This window comes from Vigna umbellata, chromosome 5 (genome assembly GCF_029865625.1).
Source record: "Vigna umbellata cultivar VRB3 chromosome 5, Vumbellata_1.0, whole genome shotgun sequence".
Classification (NCBI taxonomy): Eukaryota; Viridiplantae; Streptophyta; class Magnoliopsida; order Fabales; family Fabaceae; genus Vigna; species Vigna umbellata.
The window spans coordinates 61,173,616-61,195,572 of NC_142169.1; the positions used below are offsets into that span (position 1 = coordinate 61,173,616).

General features: G+C 32.5%; 3 protein-coding genes across 5 annotated transcripts; 1 reads left to right on the top strand and 2 right to left on the bottom strand.

Moving 5' to 3' along the window:
• Positions 1-874: 874 nt before the first annotated feature.
• On the top strand, positions 875-4,577 carry U1A (spliceosomal protein U1A). Its single transcript, XM_047295573.2, has 5 exons — positions 875-1,075; positions 1,155-1,327; positions 2,735-2,828; positions 3,567-3,655; positions 4,092-4,577. Exons 1-5 carry the CDS (start codon positions 991-993, stop codon positions 4,374-4,376), a joined length of 726 nt encoding a protein of 241 aa, XP_047151529.2. The 5' UTR covers positions 875-990; the 3' UTR covers positions 4,377-4,577.
• Positions 4,578-11,953: 7,376 nt separating this feature from the next.
• On the bottom strand, positions 11,954-14,139 carry LOC124837922 (uncharacterized). Its single transcript, XM_047313407.2, has 4 exons — positions 13,139-14,139; positions 12,808-13,026; positions 12,282-12,542; positions 11,954-12,200 (listed from the first exon to the last, which is right to left on the bottom strand). The coding sequence occupies exons 1-4, from the start codon at positions 13,142-13,144 to the stop codon at positions 12,144-12,146; spliced, it is 543 nt and encodes a 180-aa protein (XP_047169363.1). The 5' UTR covers positions 13,145-14,139; the 3' UTR covers positions 11,954-12,143.
• A 3,689-nt stretch (positions 14,140-17,828) lies between these two features.
• On the bottom strand, positions 17,829-21,577 carry NPQ1 (non-photochemical quenching 1). Of its 3 annotated transcripts, none has more exons than XM_047313387.2 (6): positions 21,441-21,577; positions 20,699-21,036; positions 20,387-20,556; positions 20,177-20,273; positions 19,688-20,079; positions 17,829-18,609 (listed from the first exon to the last, which is right to left on the bottom strand). In XM_047313387.2, exons 2-6 carry the CDS (start codon positions 20,975-20,977, stop codon positions 18,108-18,110), a joined length of 1,440 nt encoding a protein of 479 aa, XP_047169343.1. In that variant the 5' UTR covers positions 20,978-21,036; positions 21,441-21,577; the 3' UTR covers positions 17,829-18,107. The 3 variants fall into 3 exon arrangements, with proteins under 3 accessions (XP_047169343.1, XP_047169327.1, XP_047169333.1); XM_047313371.2 differs by having other exon boundaries at positions 21,273-21,476; XM_047313377.2 differs by having other exon boundaries at positions 21,166-21,476.
• Between the last annotated feature and the right edge of the window lie 380 nt (positions 21,578-21,957).

A 21,957-nucleotide genomic window follows, 5' to 3' on the forward strand; every position in this document is an offset into this window, starting at 1 on the left:
AAATAAAAATTATAATATTATTTATTATATTTTTATATTTTAATAATTAATAAAATATAATTTATATTTTTAAAATAGTTCTATTAAGAAAATTCAAAAATAATAATTAAAATAAAAATAAAAATAAAAATAAAAATAATACTCAAAATCATATTTAATATATTTAAATATATTAAAATTTTAAAAAAACAAAATTTTGAAAAATTTGTCAATCGGATATAGATATCCGATGAATTATAAATCGGATATCCATATCCGATAAAGAATGTTTTTAAAATTTTATTTTATATATAAATTTTAATAATTATTTAATTTAATTTAATATTTTAATATAATTTAGTATATTTAAATATTTTATTTAATATAATTTTATTTATTATTTGATAATTAATTGTTTTAAAATTTTGTTTATTATTTAAATTTTAATAATTATTTAATTTAGTTTAATATTTTAATATAATTTAATATATTTGAAGATATTAAATATTTTATTTAATATAATTTACTTTTTTGTTATTATTTTTATTTTCAATTATTTTATTTTTATATTTTTAATATAATTATTATTATAACATGAATCATATTTTAATAATTATTGAAATATAAAATTATATTAAATAATATTTGAATTTTAAATTTAGTTATTATTAAGGTGATATAGAATCTTTTTAATAAGAAAAAGAAAAAAAATAAGAATATATTTATTAAAATTAAAAGTAAAATTTTTTATAAAATTAAAGGTGTAGGATAATGATGAAATGTCAGAAGGTTAAAAGTGGAATTTTTAGAGGTGCAGGATGAGATCTTGGAGGTGTAGGATGAAACACTCCATGAAAATTTGAGGTAGATATTATTAGGCCCACTACCAAAATACGACCAAAGCCCAATTATTTTGAAAATCAGCAGTAGCTTCCCCCGCCGTGGCTTAGGGTTTTACCTGTACCCCGTCGTGGAAAAGCTTGGTCTTCTCTTTCACTTGCTGAGCGCAAAATGTCTGAAGTGAATGCTACCCCTGAAGTTCCTCAAAACAACACCATCTACATCAATAACCTTAACGAGAAGATCAAGATTGATGGTACGCGTCTTTTTCGTGTTTCCGCAACTTCGATTTCGATGGATTATACGTTCTTTGAATTGTCGTATGTTGGATGTAGAGTTGAAGAAGTCTCTGAACGCTGTTTTCACTCAGTTCGGGAAGATACTTGAGGTGTTAGCTTTTAAAACCCTAAAACACAAAGGTCAAGCTTGGGTGGTCTTTGAGGAGGTCTCTTCTGCTTCCAATGCTCTGCGGCAAATGCAAGGATTTCCTTTCTATGATAAGCCCATGGTATCATATCTTCTATTTCGCGTTTTCAAAGTCAAATTTATATCTGTTTTGTAATTTTTATTATTATTTGAATGGTTTTTTGAATTGGGGCATGGTTTTAGTTAATTATGATTGGTTTTTCCGGTTGGAATTATTTCTTATTGTTGCCTCGTTCTAATTTCTAATGCTACACTTCTTTTAAGAACTATGATAATCTCCAATTTGCAGAAGCTCGTACCAACAGAAAATTGTTTGAAATTTTAGCATAATTCACGTGCCCCAAGGTTAAAGAACTCTTCTTTTTCCCATTATAATGGTTAAATCAAGAATGTTGAGGAGCAATGCTTATCTGTCATCATCAACAGCTCTTTTCTTTTCAGTAGATATTACTTTGTTCATGGGATATTGTGATGCTGAAGGAAGGGCTAATGTTGTGTAAAATTGCTGTCAACGTTTAACCAGTGGCGACAGTGGCTATCATGTTTTCCATGTAGTCCGTGGAATGAGTTGTCTTTATTGATTAGGTTCCGATCTCATCACCTCACCAAAAACAGTATAGGAAATTTTTTTTGGTGTAGGTAGGAACAAATTATTTTAGATAGAAATGGCCTACAACTCTTGGCAAAGCTGACGCTAAGGACTGACAGAGTAGAACTTGTCCTATATTAATCCTCAATCCCAAGGATTCATTGACTACAATTCATTTATTATTAATTTAGCATACACTCCTCAGTGGTTTACCATTTGGTGCCAAATTAACTACGCCATAATATATTGGGCACCCAGGATACTACATCTCATCCTGATTACGTTCCAAGGAAAAATTGTAATTGCAATTCTATTGAATAAGCTTTGATCTTAAGTTCCTGAGCCACATCAGATTTTAGATTTATGTGACAGTGTAGCACTGGAAAAAAGAAAAGAGGAGATAGAAGATTTGAGTTGGTTGACATCGTGATGTGGCATTAAAAAGCTGGCAATCATTTCCATCTGAATTGCCTGTTCAAATTGCTTATGTAATTTTCTTTGAAATAATGGTTTCCCACTCGCTACTTGGGGCTTCACCTGCTAATCTATGTATTAATATGATTCCATATTGGCTTCACCCGATTTATATTTAGCAAACCTCTAGTAGAACCGTGCCTAAATTGCTTTGTGGCTATAAATCAACTAGTCAAATAAAAAAGTTAGTAGTATTCATTTTAGGAATGAATGTTATCACAATCATGCATCTCATTTCTATTCTTTTAATATGAACACTTCTATATTTTTTATTTTTTTATATTTTTTTGAAAGAACTGATTGGTCTGAACAATTTGCATATTCATTTTACTTGATTTCCTTACTTTCTGCTGCATTGTTCTCTCAATTTGCGTCAGTGCAAAATTATCCTTTTCTAGAATTTGAATTTTGTTGTCATTTATCCAGAGAATACAGTATGCAAAGACCAAATCTGATGTAATAGCAAAAGCGGATGGTACTTTTGTTCCTAGGGAAAAACGTAAGAGGCATGATGACAAAGGTACAACTCGCTTCAAGCACTCTATTCTTTTTATTCAAGGATGCTTCACTGTAAAATTTTAAACCCATTGGTTTTAAATGGGAACAAGAACAAACAAGGTTAAAAGTTCTTCCTTTCTATAACTGAGGGCCCTAAGCACTTAATGCCCAAAACAATGACAATATTATCCTATTGATTTCATGCAATTGTCTTCCCTTGAAAATCAAAGGACTATTCTGTTTCTTGGGGTATTATCTCCCCTTTTAAATTAGGTTAGTCTTTTTCATGCAACTGTCACATGCCTTGTATGGTTCCAAGAAATACTATATCTGACTATAGTGCCTGCCTTAAGACTCTGAGGCATGTGTATTTATTTTATGGATCATATATTATATCTTTTATCTTTTAGTTAGTTTGTTATTATTTCTCATTTGTATTTTGGGCTTAACCCATATTTGTTCTATTATAAATAGAGAACCCTATGTGTGTATTTTACACAAGGGAGATCAATCTAATATATAGTTTTTCACTATATTCAACAGATCATATAAATTATGTGTTTTATTAAATACATTGCGTAATAAGTGTTACTCAGAAGTGTGACATTTTTACATTTTAAGTTCACTTTTGTGTTTCTGTGCATAAAGGGAAATGGTTGTTCCATACTGCTGAACATCTAGGTGGACAGGTTTTATGACACACATCACATAATCAATAAGCAACTTTACATGGAAGTAACCTTGTTATGCTCTGTTGCAGGCAAAAAGCGGAAGGACCAACATGATGCTAATTTAGCTGGAATGGGACTAAACCCAGCCTATTCTGGTGCTTATGGTGCAACACCTACGGTAAGTTTTTTATGCTGTTGTAAATTTTCGGGCTGGAGGGGTGGTCAATCATCCATGGTCATTTTAAAAAACTACTAAAATAATATATCCCATCTAAATTTAGCACCTTTTAATTTTTTTCCTGATTTATAGCAATTTGTCTGTTACAGACAGGAAAGTCTTTTCTAAGTTCTCTGGTTTACCTTTGAGATATCATTTTTTATTTTCTGATTTTGATTTTGCCTTGAAAGAAGGAGAAAATGTTCTAGTAAGCAGTGGGATTGTGTGAAAGATTGTAATCGGCTATAGAGATTATGAGATGATACAATATCTGGTTTAAAGCAAGTGATTCAAATAAACAGAATCTTGAACAACTTCGTTCTGTTCTTTATTGTGTCCATGTTTATTTAGTTCTATATTTGTTACACATGCTTTTCTAACATTCAAATTATCCTAGATACCTTATCCAGGTGGTGCAAAATCCATGGTACCTGAGGCTCCTGCTCCACCAAATAATATTCTCTTTATTCAGAATCTTCCCAATGAGTCAACTCCCATGATGCTGCAAATGCTCTTTCTCCAATATCCTGGATTCAAGGAAGTTAGAATGGTTGAAGCAAAGCCAGGAATTGCATTTGTGGAATATGGTGATGAGATGCAATCTACAGTGGCTATGCAGTCGCTGCAAGGTTTCAAGATAACCCCACAAAACCCTATGTTGATAACTTACGCCAAAAAATAGATAGCGGTTTCTTGAACTTGTATGAGAAAAGACAGGAATCCCATCTTCAGCATAGAGTTGTTAATCCATTTAATGCAGTGGTGTAATGTTAATTGGCTTCTATCTTTGGCACAGCCTTGATTCAAGTATGATTGTAGTTACGGATAATAACTGTCATTTTATACAAATGTATTTAGGAAAGTTCAGATTTATTATTTTACATTTTCTAGATTCGTCAATTGACCTTCTTTTGCCCTTATTTGAAGAAAATTACCTGCCAGGATTTGCTGGATGAAGTTCAGTAAGTGAATACATGACGTCTTCCTTGCGCAAGTACACAAATAATTTTGGTTATACTCTTATGACGTGCTATCCCTGCTTAAATTTTGAAAATTGGGTGTTTAATCTACGTTGGCCAAAAGTTGAAAGCAAGATTGAAGTTTTACCTATGTCTAGCGTAAATTCTAAAAGCAGCCAATTTGAATTCACTGCAGTAAGAGATCATGTTGCAGTTACACGGATTACCTCTACTTTGTGATTGTACAAAATAAATGTAGTTTATCAAACGACGGGTGTTCATTGACTACAACAACTATGACATTTGTTTCACTGCATAAAATACTCTATGGATGTTAGCCATTAAAGGTCAATTTTCTTGCTCTGATATTAATTCGTTTCATTTCGTTAATATGAAGGTTGGTCACTATGGTTGACCAGCAAGAAATTTGACAATGCCAACATGATGAATATTCAAGTAGGTTTGACAAATGCCATCTTATTCGTTTATTTCTAGTTTAAGATTATGTAATTATGATATAAGTATAACATCTAAAAATACAACATTAAACAAATTTCATGAGGATTATTGGATGTCTAGTTATCGTTCACTCATATCAAGCATAATAGATTAAAAAAAAAGAAAACTTAGTGCATGATCTAAACATTTTTTTTTAAACTTGTAATTACTTTTTATTTGAGTTTCAATATGGATGTTTAAATTAGTTCTACCCATCTTAAGTAGTTTTAATTCATTTCTTAAAGCTTGGTATTTTAATTTTTTAGCTTATATTGTTTTACACGTTTGTTGTGATAGTTTTAGAATTACTAATTGTCTTGTGTTATTTTTTTTTATCTTAACTAGTTTTAAACTCGTGTCCACACACGAGTTAATATTTGTTTATGTGTTTGCTAAAAAATATTTATAAATTGAGAAAATAAATAATAAATAATAAATAGTTTTAAGTTTATAATTAAGGTTTTAATAGAATCAATTTGAAAAATAATTTATAAGTTTAAAAAATCAATATGTCTATAAAATATAAATAGTAGACTTTGTAAAAAATGTAAAGGATAAAACATATGTAAAAATAAAGTAAATTCTTTAAAATATAAAAGACAGGTAGATTAGAAATATGTAAAATAGATTCTCTAAAAATACAAATCAATATATGAACAAACTAATATAATATGTATTGCTAGACTCGTCTAATAAGTGCATTGAAAAATTGTCTAATATGTGTTGTTTGACTCGTATAATCAATATATGACATATTTGTCTAATGTGTATTATTAGATTCTTGTAATCAGAATATGACCAAGTTTGTTTAATATATATCACAATACTCATCTAATCGGAGAATGAATAGAGTTGTCTAACCTGTATTAAGAAATCCATCTAATATGTGTATGTGACTCATTTAATGTATATTGTTAGACTCGTCTAATTAGTGTATAAACAAATTTGTCTAACACATATTGTCAGACTCGTCTGATTTGTGTATAAACATATTTATCTAATTGTAATCTTAGACTCATCTAATTAATGTATGAAATGACTCATCTAATGTTTTTTGACTATATTAATCTAATCAATATATTAACAAACTCGTCTAATATATATTGTTATGTTTGTCTAATTAGTACATAGTTGCACTCGTATAACTTATGTTGCTAGATTTGTCTAATTAGTGTATATTCATACTCGTGTAATATGTATTGTAAGACTCTTTTAGTTTCTGAATAATCAAACTTGTCTAATATGTGTAAATAGATTGGTCTAATATGTGTATAGAGAGTCTTGTCTACTATTAAACTTGTAACTTATTTAATATAGACATACTTTGTTGCTAGATTCGTTTTTTAAATATTTATCAATAAAATAAATGAGTAATAAAATAGTTTTGTTAGTATTTTTTTTATGATAAATTTCAATTTTGGCGAAAAAAAATTTAAGATGTCATCGTTCCTAGCGTAAAGAGAAAGAAAGTACAAGGAAACACAAGATCTTTTAACTTTTGTTGGATGTCGCTAGGAATTATAAATAACTCGTTATTAACTTTATAATCAATTTTAGTAATTTAAAATAAAAGTTTTATGTTTTCTCAAAGAAATCACTGTGAAGAACTTTTATTATTATTTTTGAATTATTAATTTGAAACAATAAATCTGACTATACTTATGAATCAATCTTAATCAGTATATTTTTTAATTTTTTTATTCTTTCAGGATGAATTTCTGAGAAACAATCCATTTATCATAATCTAGATAGGCGTTGATGAGAGTGAAGTTATGATATTCGATGTTCACACGTGAATAGGTTCGGACTGGGAGCAAATAAGTTGAAAGATTTTGTTGGGTTCTCAAGTTTAATGAACAAAGAAAGCAAACACTTTTTTTCGATGGGTTACTGTTCCTTTTTCTGAATCATAGTCAAAAACACAAATGAAGTGCAGTAAAATTTGAACCGTTTGGGAGTATGGTTGAGTCTCACGAGTGTTTGAATGGCCACGCCAATATTGAAGTCCTTAGATTTGACAATGATCTCATCAAGAATCTATCTTCTTCTTCCACAAGATAGAGGAGCATGCCAACAGTTCCAACTCATCTCTTTAATGCAACAGACGCAAAAATTCACAGGCAAAACCACCATTGCACTTTGTTTTTTAAACTTATATATGGCAGTGGACGATTCACCAAATCGAAATGATGACCCAAGTGTGAGTAAACGTGGCCTGTGTAGAAACTCCTCACTAATATATAACCCAATGTCGCACGTCACAGATTCCCGCATGCTGTGGACTAGACTTAGCAATCTGCTATCAACAGACTATAGTCACCACTGAATATAAATCATAAAGAGAAATCAAAATGTGTAGATACATATAACATTTCATTGTTTACTTTTTCTGCTCTGTGTATTAATTAATGGTGCCTTTGAAATTGTTGCAGTCTACTCTGTGTTAAATCACCAAAAACTTTGGGGCAAAAGGTAAGGACCTATTACGTATAGGGAATGATATCTACCTAGGGAGCGTCCCCAACTTTCTCTAAAACTCTCACAAGCACACACATGCACATGCCATACTCAAAAACTCGCAACCCCACACGCAAAGCCTACGTGCACTCATACATATTCTTCTCCACCTCCTTGCACCATCAAATTCTTCATCAATGGAAAAGGCCAACAGAGATTGCATGTGGGACCCAAAACTCTTCATCCATTGCCTGCCGTTTGATTTAGTACAAGGAAAACCTTGTCTCCTTGCTGCACTACACTGAAGTACATCGCTAAATAATACTTGAGTATGCAAACAAACTAATGTCATACTGATTTATATGTTTATGGTTGCCACTTAAGAAATAATAATGTGGCTGTGCTGAATTTTAGGAGAAGATTTTTGCACTCTACTTTTTCTCTGAAGTTAAAGCAGGCAACAATCTGGTTGAGTTTCCTTCGATATCTCGCTACGTTTGTGTACTGGCATGGCATGATGATATGGTATGGCAGAGTTTTTTTTTTAATTTTTCTGCAGAGGAAGACCTGAATTTCTCTCATTGTTCCTGCCATTGTCCTTTGATGAATCTCTTTTCTCTCTCTAAAGTTGCATCTATAAATATGAGCTTTTTCACCTGTCTAGTTCAACTTCAACTTTCATTACCGTTCTCATGAAGCTCACTGGCAAGAAACTCCTCGTTGGAGAAGCAGGGCACGTGCAAGATTCTTGGCTCTAAAATGTCACTTAGTTCTTTGCAGGTGCTCTCCTTCTCCAACATGGTGTCTCTCCTAACCTAACCATTTGAGTTCATCACTTCACTAGGTATAATTGCTTTCCTTTTATCTTCGTGCGTTCTTACCTAGAGTTTCTGCAACATGCATCTTCTTCTTCTAAAAAAGAAAAAACTTTTTCAATCACTTTGAAATTGAGTTCTGCAGTTTATAAAAGGGATCTTACCACTCTCATGACTGCTATATAACTAGTAAAACCTTTTCATGACTGAGAAATAACATGATACAAGGAAGGGTGTTCTATATGTGCTAACATTTTACTATATTTACGTTTTACTGTTGTTGTCTCTGCATATTGATCCCCAGGTTCTGAACTTGAACAATGGAAACCTTTAAGCTTACGAGTCTAAAAATGAACATCAAGGTAATGTAACTCAACACTTTCATTATATTTACGTTGTTAAAACTATTGTATATGATTAATCCACGTGATAAATTTCCTATACTTATAGGAATAAACATTCTATGTTGAATGTCATTTTCTTGTAACTACACACACAATGTTAAGTGATTTCCGTAACATGATTAATTAAAAGTACTAATGAAGGTTATGTTAAGGCTTAATTGATATTGAGTTTTATATCTTACATATGCATTAGTTAAGATTTGTTCCTCGGCATTAACATTAAGATTATCGCCATTGACATGACATGAGATTATTGTTAACACTGCTACACATTTTTCTCACAATATCACGGATATTTTTTTACAAATTTTAAATCTTTAGGAAAATCTTCTATAAAATACAATACAAATCACAAAAATGTCCAATTTCATTGAAAAAAAAATCCTCATTTTTTGAGGAAGAATGCAGAAGAATATAGGAATATAATATTTATAGCAAGAACAAATTGAGTTTGACGACATGAAGATTATTTGAAAAAGACAACATTAAAAAGGATAATTAGATAAGCCTAAAAAAAACAAAGGTCAGGGAGCGTACTTAGTAAATTAAGAACTACAAATAGCCGAAGCCTAGCTGGACAATGAGAATTTTTTAAGCAGCCCAATTGGTTGGGCCTAATAATAAAATTCGGGCTATGCGTGTCCAGCGAATATATAGATTTTTTCCATTATGGACTAAACCATTTTTACTAGATTAAATTAAATTACCTTGCAATAATCACTAATATTATCAATATAATATGACTTTTTCTTCTTCTTAAGGAGATGTATGTACATCTTCATCTCTTAACATCTAAAGACAAATTTTATAGTGAATGTCCAAAAGAATTTATCAGCTTATGATGGTTCAGTTGAGTTTCTTAAATAATAAAAATATATTTAAATTATTTTAGAAAATCTGTTGCTTTTTAAGAAAATAAATTATATAATTTTGTATGTAAAAAAGTTAGAACATTCAAATATTTTATTATTGATATATCTTTTTTTGGATAAAAAAAATTGAAACACCACTTAAAAACCTATTGTCCTTCTGGTCAAATTCTTTGTAATAGAAACATATAACACAATAATTAATGAGAAAAGTATGAATTAATTAAAAAGGTATTAAAAATTGCTTTGTATTGCGCAAAAACTAAATTTTCCTCTCAGATACGCAAAAATAATAATTCTGTGACTCTGTTGTGTAGTTTGCCAATAATCATGCATCGATACAAGTGAACAAACAAAAGTCACTTTTCATTAGACAAGCTATTTCAGTTTCTTCTTTCCTTCATTTATTAGAAAAAATATATAAAGATGATGCTTTGGGTATTAACAAAATCCAAATATTATGACTTCCTTTATAAATCACATTATGGGAAAAAGAATCTTAGTATTAAGAATTATAAATATTTAATGTATAACTAAATTAATTTTTTAATTCTACAAATATAATTCTTAAAAAAAATGTTTTTAGATATTAAAAGTAAAATAATATAATGAAAGTTGCTTCTGGTAGAAATTACAGAGTGCTTTATGTTAAACAGTTTAAAATCATATCAAATTAAAATATTTTAAATAACACGTGGTTGTATAATTTATTTTAGCCAACGTAGTTTTATAGAATTCATTGTAAGTCACGAGTTTACCACAACATGACTTTTGTTTGGAGAATGAAGACGAGAAAATGGTTTCTGACACAGGTTTCAAACGCAATTACACTAGATTGATTTTTTGATATTTAATAGAACAAGTGATGTCATTACAACCTATGATTTTGATAATTAAAATTTTAATTTTTTTAAATTAAATTATTGCTATATATTATTTAAATAAATTATTAAGTGGGTGTTTATTCCATAAAGTATGTTAAAATATATTTTTAATATACTAAAATATTATGTTTGACTAAGAATATAACGAAATAATAAACACGACCACTTAGAATATGCTAAAAATAAACAACATGACTAAAATTATGATTGAAACAAGTTATACATTTTATTCTAAGTATTTATAAGACAAAAAAAAAAATTAAATGATATTTTCGTAAGTTGATATATATATATATAAACTTGGTTAGATAAATTTCTGATTTCGTATTTTAAGTTTGTGTGTAAGTTAATTTTAATCTTTATCATTTTTTTTTATCTTTTAAAAGTATTTATAAAAGTTTATGAAAAAATTACTTCTAGTAAAACTTATAATAATATTTTCCAACAAATAAAGAATATCTTGATATAATCAGTCAAAATTACTTTTATTAAACTTTACTATAATATTTTCCAACAAATAAAGAACATCGTGATATAATCAGTCTGTCTTTTTTAGTTTTAAGTGATGTTAAATATGCATTCTAACACACCTAGTGTTTACACGTTTAATATTGTTTTAATATATTAACTCTAAATCCAAAATCATTAAACAAGTGTTGAGTTAAAACAATTATAAATAAATTTTGCACTACACATAAGTCTCCCAAATCATTAAAAAGATGAAGGGAAAGGTATGTATAACATGTTATTGTTATATTAGGTGTCGGTCATTTGTTTTTATAATAATGAATTATTATATTTTTTATTTATCATATTTATAAAAATAAGATATATTACTTTTATCTATATATATATAGATAGATAGACATGAGTTTAGAGAAGTTCCTAGTTAATTCCTAGCTAGGCCTGACATGCCTTGTAAACGTAAACATATAAATGAAGTTGGGCCCGAAAGTGATTTGGGAGATGAGACAATTAAAACTCGATGTGAAAATGCATGCAAAGCTATCTAGGATCTGTCAGATTAGTGTTTCCACAACCTCTCATACCTAATCCCTCTTCCTTCTCACATAGTTCATGTTGAATCTGCTTCTGGTACAACTTAACTTAAACCTAAACGACACTGCAATTCAATCAAACTCTCACTGTGACAATGCATGTTACTTCACCGTTCTTGTGTGCTTCATTAACCCACTTATATTACTTAATGTTTCACGTGTTTTACGCTGATCCATACGCGCTCTTTGGGAAGAAGAAACAGGAACATTAACATAGTATGGATATGACATCATACGTATGGTGTTAAGGGTCCACCTCACAATACCAACAAATGATCATTTAATTCAAAGACAATAATAAATGCTGGCACCGACTAAATGAATAAATGAAGAAGGAGATCAACTCATTAAACCAAGACACAATTACTTTACTTACTACATTCATTCTCATAGTCACAAAAATACTTTTGTTCTTGTTTTTTTAATCCCTAGACAGTCATATTAGCGTCGGGGAGCAGCAAAAACCAGCCCAACATAGCTTCAGAGTAAAACAGATGTTGCAGTCTCATGAAGCGCAGGCAGCAGGAACCAGACACTTGGAAATGAAACCCAGCATTTTCTTCTGCACATGCAACAATGTCAATTGTAAATATTATAAATCAATAAATAAGTAAAACGCGTGAGCCGAGGTGAGTTGACTCACGCGCTTGGTTGTGCGAAGGAGCTCTGGAGGGATCTTGTAGAGATCTTCATCCACAGGTTTCGGAAGTCTAACGGCACGAGGTGGCGGGGAAAGCGGAACGACGTCGTGTAGATGCATTTCTTTTCTCCCCGGCTTCCTTGCCTGTTCCGTCACGTCGCACACTTTCCCTTGCTTTCTCATGTTCACCTTCGCACCCTCTTTTTCCTTATCATTAACCATCACCATAACCTGCGCACACCTCCTTTCCTTGATCCTCGTCGCCTGCACCATCATCCTCCCACGTCACCGAATTTTACCCACAACAAAATATACAATAATAACATAACAGACATGTGCTTTCATGTCCTGTCTCAACCACCGCACTCTTAACAACCATGGGTGACCGAGACGCGCATTTATGAACGTAGTACCACAAACATTGCAGAGAAAGAAAACGTAAAAACTATTTTACGCTCTAACATAGTAAGATGAAATAATAAATGAAGGTTGTGGGGTTGGATTGAATAGAAATGAAAAGAAAAAGGACCTTTTTAACGGTGGACGGTGGCATATTCCGAAGAGGTTTCTTGAAATCGACGGCGTAGAGATCGCGATGGGGACGCACGTAGGGATCGCTTTCGCCGGAGGAGGAACTGTAACGAACCAAACCGGCCTGTCTGGCAGTCTCGAAGTACTGGGTGATTGGCAACTCGTTTGCGTAATCCCAGTTTCCGAACGCAGGTATTTGCCCGCTCCTCTTGCATTCCTGTCAAATCAAATAAATTAATTAACTAACTGATTTGCTGATTAGCGCAGATGAATTCGTTAATGATTAGTGATCTGAAAAAACGAAAAGGGAAAGTGAAAACCCGGCTTACATCCATTTTTGGGTGGTGAGATAGAAGTGAAGAGAAAAAGGGCAGTGGGTGGTGTCCTAGGAAGAAAAGGTTGAGGTGGGGTTGGAGGAGAGGTGGTTTGAACTATAAAGGAATAGTGAGGGCAAAAGGGTTAAAGAAAAGACAGTATCCGTAAGGAGGGGGTTCCCGATAAAACCTCAGACAGGGATATAAATTCTCTGCCCAGAATTTGGAGGAGAGAAAAAGAATCTGAAAAGTGAAAAGCAAGGAGGCAGAAACAGAGATGCAGAGAGGCAGAGGGTGGGGTTAAGTTAAGATAAAACTTTTTTACTACCTTTCTTCTTCTTATGATAAAAAAGGTATATAGAAATTAATGCAGTGAGTTTTGAAGAGACAGAAAAGGGGGCCTAGGTAGGCAGTTTGTTCCCTTTAGCACAGAGAGAATTGGTGGAAAAAAGAAAGAGGAGAGTTATGTTGGTGGTGGTGTGGTGGTTGATGGAAAAAGGAAAGAGGGAATTGAATGAGGAATGTGAAGAAGGGGGATTGAGGGAGAGGGAAAGAGAAAGGGAAAGGGACTGGTCGGTTGTGATATGGAAGGGTATGTAGCTAGATTTGGGGAATTTAGTAAGCGAGTGAGTGTTCCTGACAAGTTGGTGGGTGTTACTGTTGCCAAGTATGACCAATCTCAAAAAAGCCTTAGAATTTCAAATGCCAATGGCTGCTGCCATTCTGTCACTGTTCAATCTCTTCCCTTCCCTTCTCTTCTCTTCTCTTCTGAATCACTTTGCCTTTATAAATCACACCAATGCCTAAGGCCCCCCACCTTCTGTCTCTGCGCAAACTCGCTAACAAAGTCCACTAACTTTTTCTATGCACTCAAAACAAATAAACAGAGAAAGCAAGAACACCGATCCTCTTTTACTTCTTCTTTGGATTCGATCTTTTATTTCTTTAGGTCCATGCCGGATCTCACGCATTTGTTTTATTCTAAACTAAAAGCTTCAAATCAGATTTCCTTCTCTGTTCATTACAAAACATAAAAAGGTGAATCAAAACTCTAATAAACAAAACAGAGAGATATTAATTTATCATTTTTGGAGTTTTTATTGAATTTTAGTTACAGCAGAGTCTAGGTCAAGCCACTCTCTGACATAAATATTTGATTTTGATTATAGACTTAAGAAAAACGAGGAAGATTGGCCAATAGTCAATAGCACAGAGTGTACAAGTCAGCGAAGAAAACGGATATGGCGAGACAAGGTTTGCAGGAAGAAAGCATAGTCAAACCAAGCAGCCATGAGTCAAACACGACCCTAGTGTTTGTAGACCTTTGCAACTGACTATTATTAATACTAAACACTTATTTCTTCTCTATCATTTAGGGTGTGTTCGTTTGGAGTGATTTGGAGGAGATGATTTGGGGGAGATGATTTGAATGGATTTGAGTGGATTTGAGGGTAATTTTTTTGTTGTTTTTTTGAGTGGATTTGTGGATAATTGAGAGTGGATTTGGAAGTAAAGTTTGTGAAAATTAGTGTAGGATTTGATTGATGTGATAGATTTTAAAAATTAGTTTAATTGATATAAATTGAAGATTACCAAAATGTCCCTAGTTATAAAATGTTATTTATAAATGTTATATTTAATTGTAAAAATGTTTATAAAGAAAAAAAAATTATGAATAATTTATAAAATTAATGTTTAAAAATTTTAAAAACTAAGTAATCAATTTTTTTTAATAAATTAGAATACTAAATAATCAATTTATTAAAAATAAATTAGAAAATATAATAATCAATTTATTAAAAATAAATTAGAAAATATAGTAATCAATTTATTAAAAAAAATTAGAAAATATAATAATCAATTTATTAAAAATAAATTAAAAAATATAATATATCTAATTTTATTAATATTAAAATAATTATAAAAAAACTTGAAAAAAAATAGGAAATCGCGTAACCGGTTACGCGAACGCGTAACCGGTTACGCGAACTCGTAACCGGTTACGCGAACTCGTAACCTGTTACGCGAACGTGTAACCGGTTACGCGAACTCGTAACTGGTTACGCGAACGCGTAACCTGTTACGCGAACGCGTAACCGGTTACGCGAACATGTAACCGGTTACGCGTTTCTAGCGTTTCTTAACCGAGGGCACACGCGACATTTCGCTCACAATCCGCGCAAATCTCTTCACAACTGCGAGTGACTGAACAGTGCAACCATCCCGCATTTCATCGCAAATCCGTCCGCGCATTTCACTCCAAACGAACGCATAACGAGCTGAATTCTTCGCTCGCAAATTCGCATGAACAGTAAATTCCGTTCATGCGAACACAGCCTTAAGGCCAGGTTTTATAACTTTTAAAATAGCCATTACAAAAAATCAGTACGATTTCTTCTGTAACCCTTTGGAATTGAATGATAATAAAAAAAACAACTCTATAGTAGGTGCACGCATTTTTTTTTTTTGTTAAATTTAAAATTACTTTTCTTAGAATCAAAATGGTTTTGTAAGAAATTGTATCTGTATATATTTTGTAGAACAGATAAAAATAAAAGTATATAATAATATTTTTAACATTATAAATTATAGTATTAGTTCCAGGTAGAAGTGACATGAGTTTTTCTCACGTTTGTTATTTGTCATATTTGAAGAAAAACAAATCTATTACTATTAATTACGTTTTAAAAGTTGTAAATGGTATAATTGTTATTTTCTATATTATAATCTCGGTCAACAAAGAAAGAGCAATAATAAACACAAAAAGAAGTAAAGGCAATAAATAAAAATAAAAAATATTAGTTTTACAAATAACTTTTTTAATGTTTAATATTTTTTAATTGTATATAATAAACTATCTCAAAAATAATAAATAAACATAATTGTAATGGGTTGATAAATTATAGTGTTTACAAAACTTTAACTCATTTTAAATAAAGAAACTGATTAATTTTTTAATATAAATATTATAATCTTAAATGGCCTAATAATAAAAAAAAGGGATAAACACTGAAGACTATTGTCCAACATCGAGCTGTAACGGAAAGAGATATTTGGCAAAAGATAGAGATTTTGAGGTGTGAAGAAGAACAGGGAAGAAGAGTGCAAAACACGATGTGGGGCTCGGGAAATAATTTATTATCCCAAGTTTGACTTTAACCCCTATTTGTTTTCAACTTAGAAAATCATTTTACTACTGTTTTAACAGCAAAAGTGTAAAACGCACGTCTTAATTAATAAACTAAAACTAAATTCTACTTAAAAGTTAAACCTACCACGGACTTCCAATACCAATGCATTCATACTAACCAAACCAATAATTTATCAATGTGTTTTCAAAGTTTGGCTATGGCATTGAATTTGTGAAGTATTTGAGCATGAAGTGGGTTAGGATTAGGAAGTGGGGGGGCCTGTCTTAGGAAAAGTTTGAAAAAGAGTGAGAGGAGATTGATTAGTAAACAGAAGAAGAAGACCACATGACATGACATGCCAAAATGTGCTTGTTTCCTTCCATAATACGACACTTATGTCCTCTTCTCTTATCTCATTATTTTTTTCATCCACAACTCAGAACTAAACTCCCACCAATCAAACAATGGAGTTCCCCCACGTGAGCATCCCTCTATGCATGCGTAATTCATGGAATTGGATGTTTTCACAGTAATGCATCGGGCAGTGAAATTATGGCATTCTCACCTATACTACACTCCCAACACCCAATTCATTCATCTCAACGTTACATTTGTACTACCCTTTCAACTGTATCTCACACATCTAATCACGCAAAAAAAGGGAAATGCGTTATATCTATACACCGACACCCATTTATGTCCACCTTTCACCTTTCTTTCACCTATTCTTTATATGTTTTTTTTTTCAATACATACAAAAGCTTCTAACAATATCTATATAAAACAAAAATCCACATTCTAATTTAAACAACTTTCGTTTTCACTCTTTCACTTTCTATCCTTCTATCCAGACAACACTAATTCATTCTTGTCCCTTAACTTCGACTCTACTTGTTTCTATACCCTGCAAGTTTGAGGCCTCTACCACATTATCCTATCCAGCTACAGAAATGCAGAGCAACAATTCCAGATTCTGACAGTGACTGTGTTTAAGTTGGATAGTTTGGAGTTTAGGCCCAAGACAAGTTGGGTTGACTATTCCTTTGTGGTCCATGTGTTACGGAGTTCAACCACCCACCATTTCTATAAATTCATGTGTACTCTCAAACAATATTTTAACCATTAATTCATAAGCTATGATGCATTATTTGGATGCCCTTTACTTTTTCCTGAAAAAATTAACTGATAGTATAAATGCTTCAAGACTGAGAAACGTACTATACTACCGGAAAAGAAAAGCAAGAACACAAATGTCTCATCAACCGCATCAGAAGTCACTCGAAAGTCTCGGGACAGCCAAAAAGAAGACTTGCATTATCAATTTTATAACAGAGAGAACAGAAGAGTAAAGAAATTACAAGAAAAAGTGAGACGGAAAATGACAAGTTATAAAATATTCAACTAATTAATAAGTATGGTTGATATGACCTTAAGAAAAATGTTATTAAACTTAACAAGTTTGATATGTTAACGACATAAAAATTAGTGAATGCTTTTTATTTCAATAATTTGAGAAAGAATAAGGGTTTGAGGAGGAAAAAAATTGAGGTTGAATACATAAAAGGAGCCAGAGGTACAGCTAATAGCTTCTAAATGGTTCAAACGTGTGTAGATCAAACACGAATGAACCTGTATGCAAATACAATAGTCTGCATATATACAATAATGATAATTGCGTTTACAAATATTTGAATGTTAACTGGTAGATGTCAACATAAAAGCAATGGCTGAGAAGGAAGGACACCTAAATCCATATTATATATATATATAGTGAATGAATAAAAAAGCAAAGAGAAAATTAAGATGATCAAAAAGATTTTGACGCCAACTTATCTTGGACATAGTTTTCAGACTTATCTTAGTTTCCTTATGGGCAAGGCATTTCCAAAGAGCTTCTCTACTTCTCTGGCTTCCATTTTGAGGTCATTAAGTATCTCCATTTCTTCTTTTGAAAGCCCTTTCAAGAAGTTCTCCTCATCTTCTTGAAATACTTTGAACCCTTCTGCCAACCTCTGAAACAATGTGACCTCTGTTTTCCCCACCTTCTCCACCTCTTCTTCTAACTGTTCAACTTCCTTCACAATGGTCTCCTCTCCTTCCTCTACCTTTTTCTCCAACCTTTCCACCAGGGAAGGCTCTGGTCCACATGTGTTATCTGTCTTGATGAATTTGCTAAAGTCTCTTCCTACATTCTTGGCTGCTCTTTCAAGTTCAGGAACTATAGATTCTGGCAAAACTGCACTTCTTGTGTACACAACAGCACCTCCATAACCATCCCATGCATCGTTTCTGCCTCGGTAGTATACAAATACGTAGTCATCTGGTTTATTCTCAATCTTTGATGACAAAATATACCTGCATATACATGTCATTGTTCGTAAGTTTAGTGAAGTTTACAGAAGACTCTTGAATCCAAATATATTGCAATGTAAAACGAGTTAAGGTGTGCGCACGTAAAAGGAACAGAAGCATGTTGTATTCTTTTTCTCAACTTGGAAAGTAACATTTACTTCCTTCAAACACCTGAATTTCATTTAAGTAGCAACATGTAGAGTGTGTGTGGTAACTACTACTTTTAAAATATTTAGTTTCCCCTATAAATTTACCTTACTCGTGTGGTCTTGGTCTTGATTGATTAGTCCTATCACCCATTTGAATTATTGGACCAAAGCGTTAAAATTCATCTTTGAAGTTGAACCATAGGTATTGGGCGTGCACGCACGACACACTTTAGTATTTTGAGCTTATATAATGTAATCTAAGCTCAAGTGAGATGTGCTTTTGGATTCATTGGTGATTGCTACGAGAGGTCTAAAGATTTGGATTCTGATGCTTGTTCTTATTTCTATATTGGATTCAATACTCACCTTCCTTTCTGAATTTGCATGAAAGCATAATTATGCATGAACTGAATCTGATTGGATATCGAAATTCATTCCAGAAATTAGTTTTTACAGGCTAGACTAACAAATTTGTGCTCTAAGTTAATTGGATCATTCTTAAATCAATCTTTTGCAAATGCAAACTGGTGTTTTCATTCGTTGATTGAATCAGAGATTTTCTAGAAGATAATTCAACCATTAACAATAATTGGAGACAGAATAAATATAGTGATATGATGAACTCTACCACGAGTGTGAATTACTGAAATTCTTGAGTGGAGCTTTTCATATCACCTAAATTTCTACTCAAATTTTGTTTGCTAAATTTTAATCTACTTACGATGGTCAAAACCCCCCTTTCTAACTTCCCTAACTTGATTTCTAAAGTCAATTAATGGAAGAATGACTTAGGCCGTGCCTGAGACTACAAGTAGGAAGCTGATTTTATTTTGGCTCCTGCACAAAGCTCACGCCAATCTAGATGTAGTTGCCAATAACTAAACATGTCTGGCTACGTAAAAAATAAAGAGTACTTATGAGTAAGAAATTACCAGTCATCTTGATAGTGAAGGTACTCGTTGTCATGATTGTATAGGATCCCAGGATAGGAAGGATCTTGAACAAATTTCTGTTCAGCGGACCTAGTAATAAATCCAGCATCCGGAGTCCGTATTCTCCATGTCAAATTACCCACAAGCTTATTGGATTCTGTGTGGAACTCATGTAATTGGCAGTCAAAGGCATCAAAGGTAGGATTTAAGCCACTAGTGATGAACCATTTGCCACTGAAATCCGCAATGTTGAAGCTATTAACAAGGACATCAGGATTTGGAGCAGGAAATTCTCCCACATCAGATTTCTTAGGTACACATTTCTTCCGTGAGACTGCACACTCATTGAATTCATCAACCACACTGTTTTCAAACAGGTCCCCACATTTAATCTGCGAAAATGAGGAAGAAAAAGAAGCTTCCATGAGCAGGTTTGGGAGAAAAGAATAATAATGCAGGCATTAACTTCATGTAAAGCTCAAGACTAACTTGACATTCAGTCTCATCAGGTCGATTGTTGCAAGTTTGGAGACAGGCAATATTGGCAGCACAAGATGGGTTTGAAAGACACTTAGCCAGTTCCAACCTGCATATACCCAAGAGCATGAAATTGGAGGCCTATTGTATAACTTTCCATCATACCGTGAAGGTGACATGTAAGGTATATACATTATTATGGAAGAGAGAGAGATGGCATACCTGCAATCCTTCAATAAGCAAGCACAAGTTTTAAGAGCATCAACAGCATCAGCTGATGGAGTGATCATTAAAATTGATACCAATAAGCCAGCTATTCCCATGATGCGTAAATTATTCCAATTCCAATCATTGAGAACAACAAGCATTCGGTCAGCAAGGAATTTGAATATCTGTTGTTATCAAAGAAGGGGTAAGTAAAATCAGAACATGATTATCTTTAGCAACAATATTTGCATTTTCACAAAAAGGGGGAAGCATGATTGCGATAACAATGAAGTAGAATAAATAATAAACAAAGCAGCAGTTACTTACCCGTGGTACTTGTATAGTAGTAGCACGTGAAGAATAATCCATCCCTTGGTTGTGTTTCCCCCCTAAACTACAATAAGGTTTTAACAAGCACAAACGTGTAGGCTTTCTGGCAGTGTAAAACACTTTGAGCACTACCACTCGAGGAGCATATTTAAATTTTCTCGTTCTGTGAAACCTTAAATCGCCTCTAACAGTAAGGCCTGCTTTTACAGATACGTTGGGAGCGCATGTGCCTTCCCCATGGGATAACAACATTGAATGTGCACCCCACGTTGCCATTCATACATACAATATAACAATAGTATATGTATGTGTATGTCCTCACCTCCAGATTCAATCTGACATACCCAAAAAACCAGAGCATAAATCAGCAAGATCAACAGGTATAATTTAGAATGCAGAGTAATAATCGTGTACAAAAATGGTATTCTAAAAACTCTAACATAAAAGGAAAACATATTGCATACCCAGTAGTTGTCATTAGTCAAGTTCCAAAATTTAGTTAATATATAGTAAAAGTGGTAGTAATTGAGAGCAGAAACACGATTTATAACGAGCAGAGTGTGAAACATGCCTTGCGGTGTGTATGAGGCGAAGTGCAGGTACAGTGAAAGAAATAATAGAATAAGAGGATTTAGAAGAGAAAAATGGCGGCGTAGCATAAGAGTTCCGGGGATGAATGGGATGAGAAGGGATGAGATAGATAAGAAGACGATGGTGTTCGTGTGGACTGCAAACATACCCGTCACTGCACTCTGCAACCACAGCGCACCCGTCCACGCTTCAATTTTGCTTCCAATTTTCTCGCAAATGGACTCAATGTTCCAAGTCCAATACCTTCTTTCAAGGCCCACTTCATAATCCTATCACAAAACTATAGTTAAAATCTTCTTTATTATTTTTTTTTCTATTTATAATTGTATCTCTTCTGATAAAATATTACTGACAAAACAAGGAATTCCCCCGAATCCTATAATTTTGTAGGGATTTTTGGTCAAACTATGAAATAAACCTTATCTAGTAGGTAGAAAGGTTAATACCAGGGAAGAGACAAACCAAAAATATAATTCCTATCGAAATTAAAAGAAAGAACTGAGATGGTAAAACACGAAACGTGGTTGCTTACACACGACGAGGCAATGCATGTATGATCCTTGGCTTACAAACATTCTTTTGAATTATTTTAAATTAACTAAATTTATTAAAAAACATATATTTTTTTAACTTTTATATTTTTAATAAATTTTAATTAATATTAA

Bases quoted from the DNA above. Each gene is read 5' to 3' on its own strand.
- LOC124837922 (XM_047313407.2), bottom strand. The intron at 12,543-12,807 runs GTCCTTTTTCTT...ATGATGGTGCAG, and splicing joins CACCGTCCACCGTTAAAAAG to GCGACGAGGATCAAGGAAAG. The intron at 12,201-12,281 runs GTGAGTCAACTC...TTGCATGTGCAG, and splicing joins TCCTTCGCACAACCAAGCGC to AAGAAAATGCTGGGTTTCAT.
- U1A (XM_047295573.2), top strand. From the start codon at position 991: ATGTCTGAAGTGAATGCTACCCCTGAAGTTCCTCAAAACAACACCATC. The intron at 1,328-2,734 runs GTATCATATCTT...TCATTTATCCAG, and splicing joins CTTTCTATGATAAGCCCATG to AGAATACAGTATGCAAAGAC. The intron at 3,656-4,091 runs GTAAGTTTTTTA...AAATTATCCTAG, and splicing joins CTTATGGTGCAACACCTACG to ATACCTTATCCAGGTGGTGC.
- NPQ1 (XM_047313387.2), bottom strand. From the start codon at position 20,977: ATGGCAACGTGGGGTGCACATTCAATGTTGTTATCCCATGGGGAAGGC. The intron at 20,274-20,386 runs GTATGCCATCTC...GGGTATATGCAG, and splicing joins TGCTTATTGAAGGATTGCAG to GTTGGAACTGGCTAAGTGTC. The intron at 20,080-20,176 runs GTTAGTCTTGAG...TCATTTTCGCAG, and splicing joins CTGATGAGACTGAATGTCAA to ATTAAATGTGGGGACCTGTT.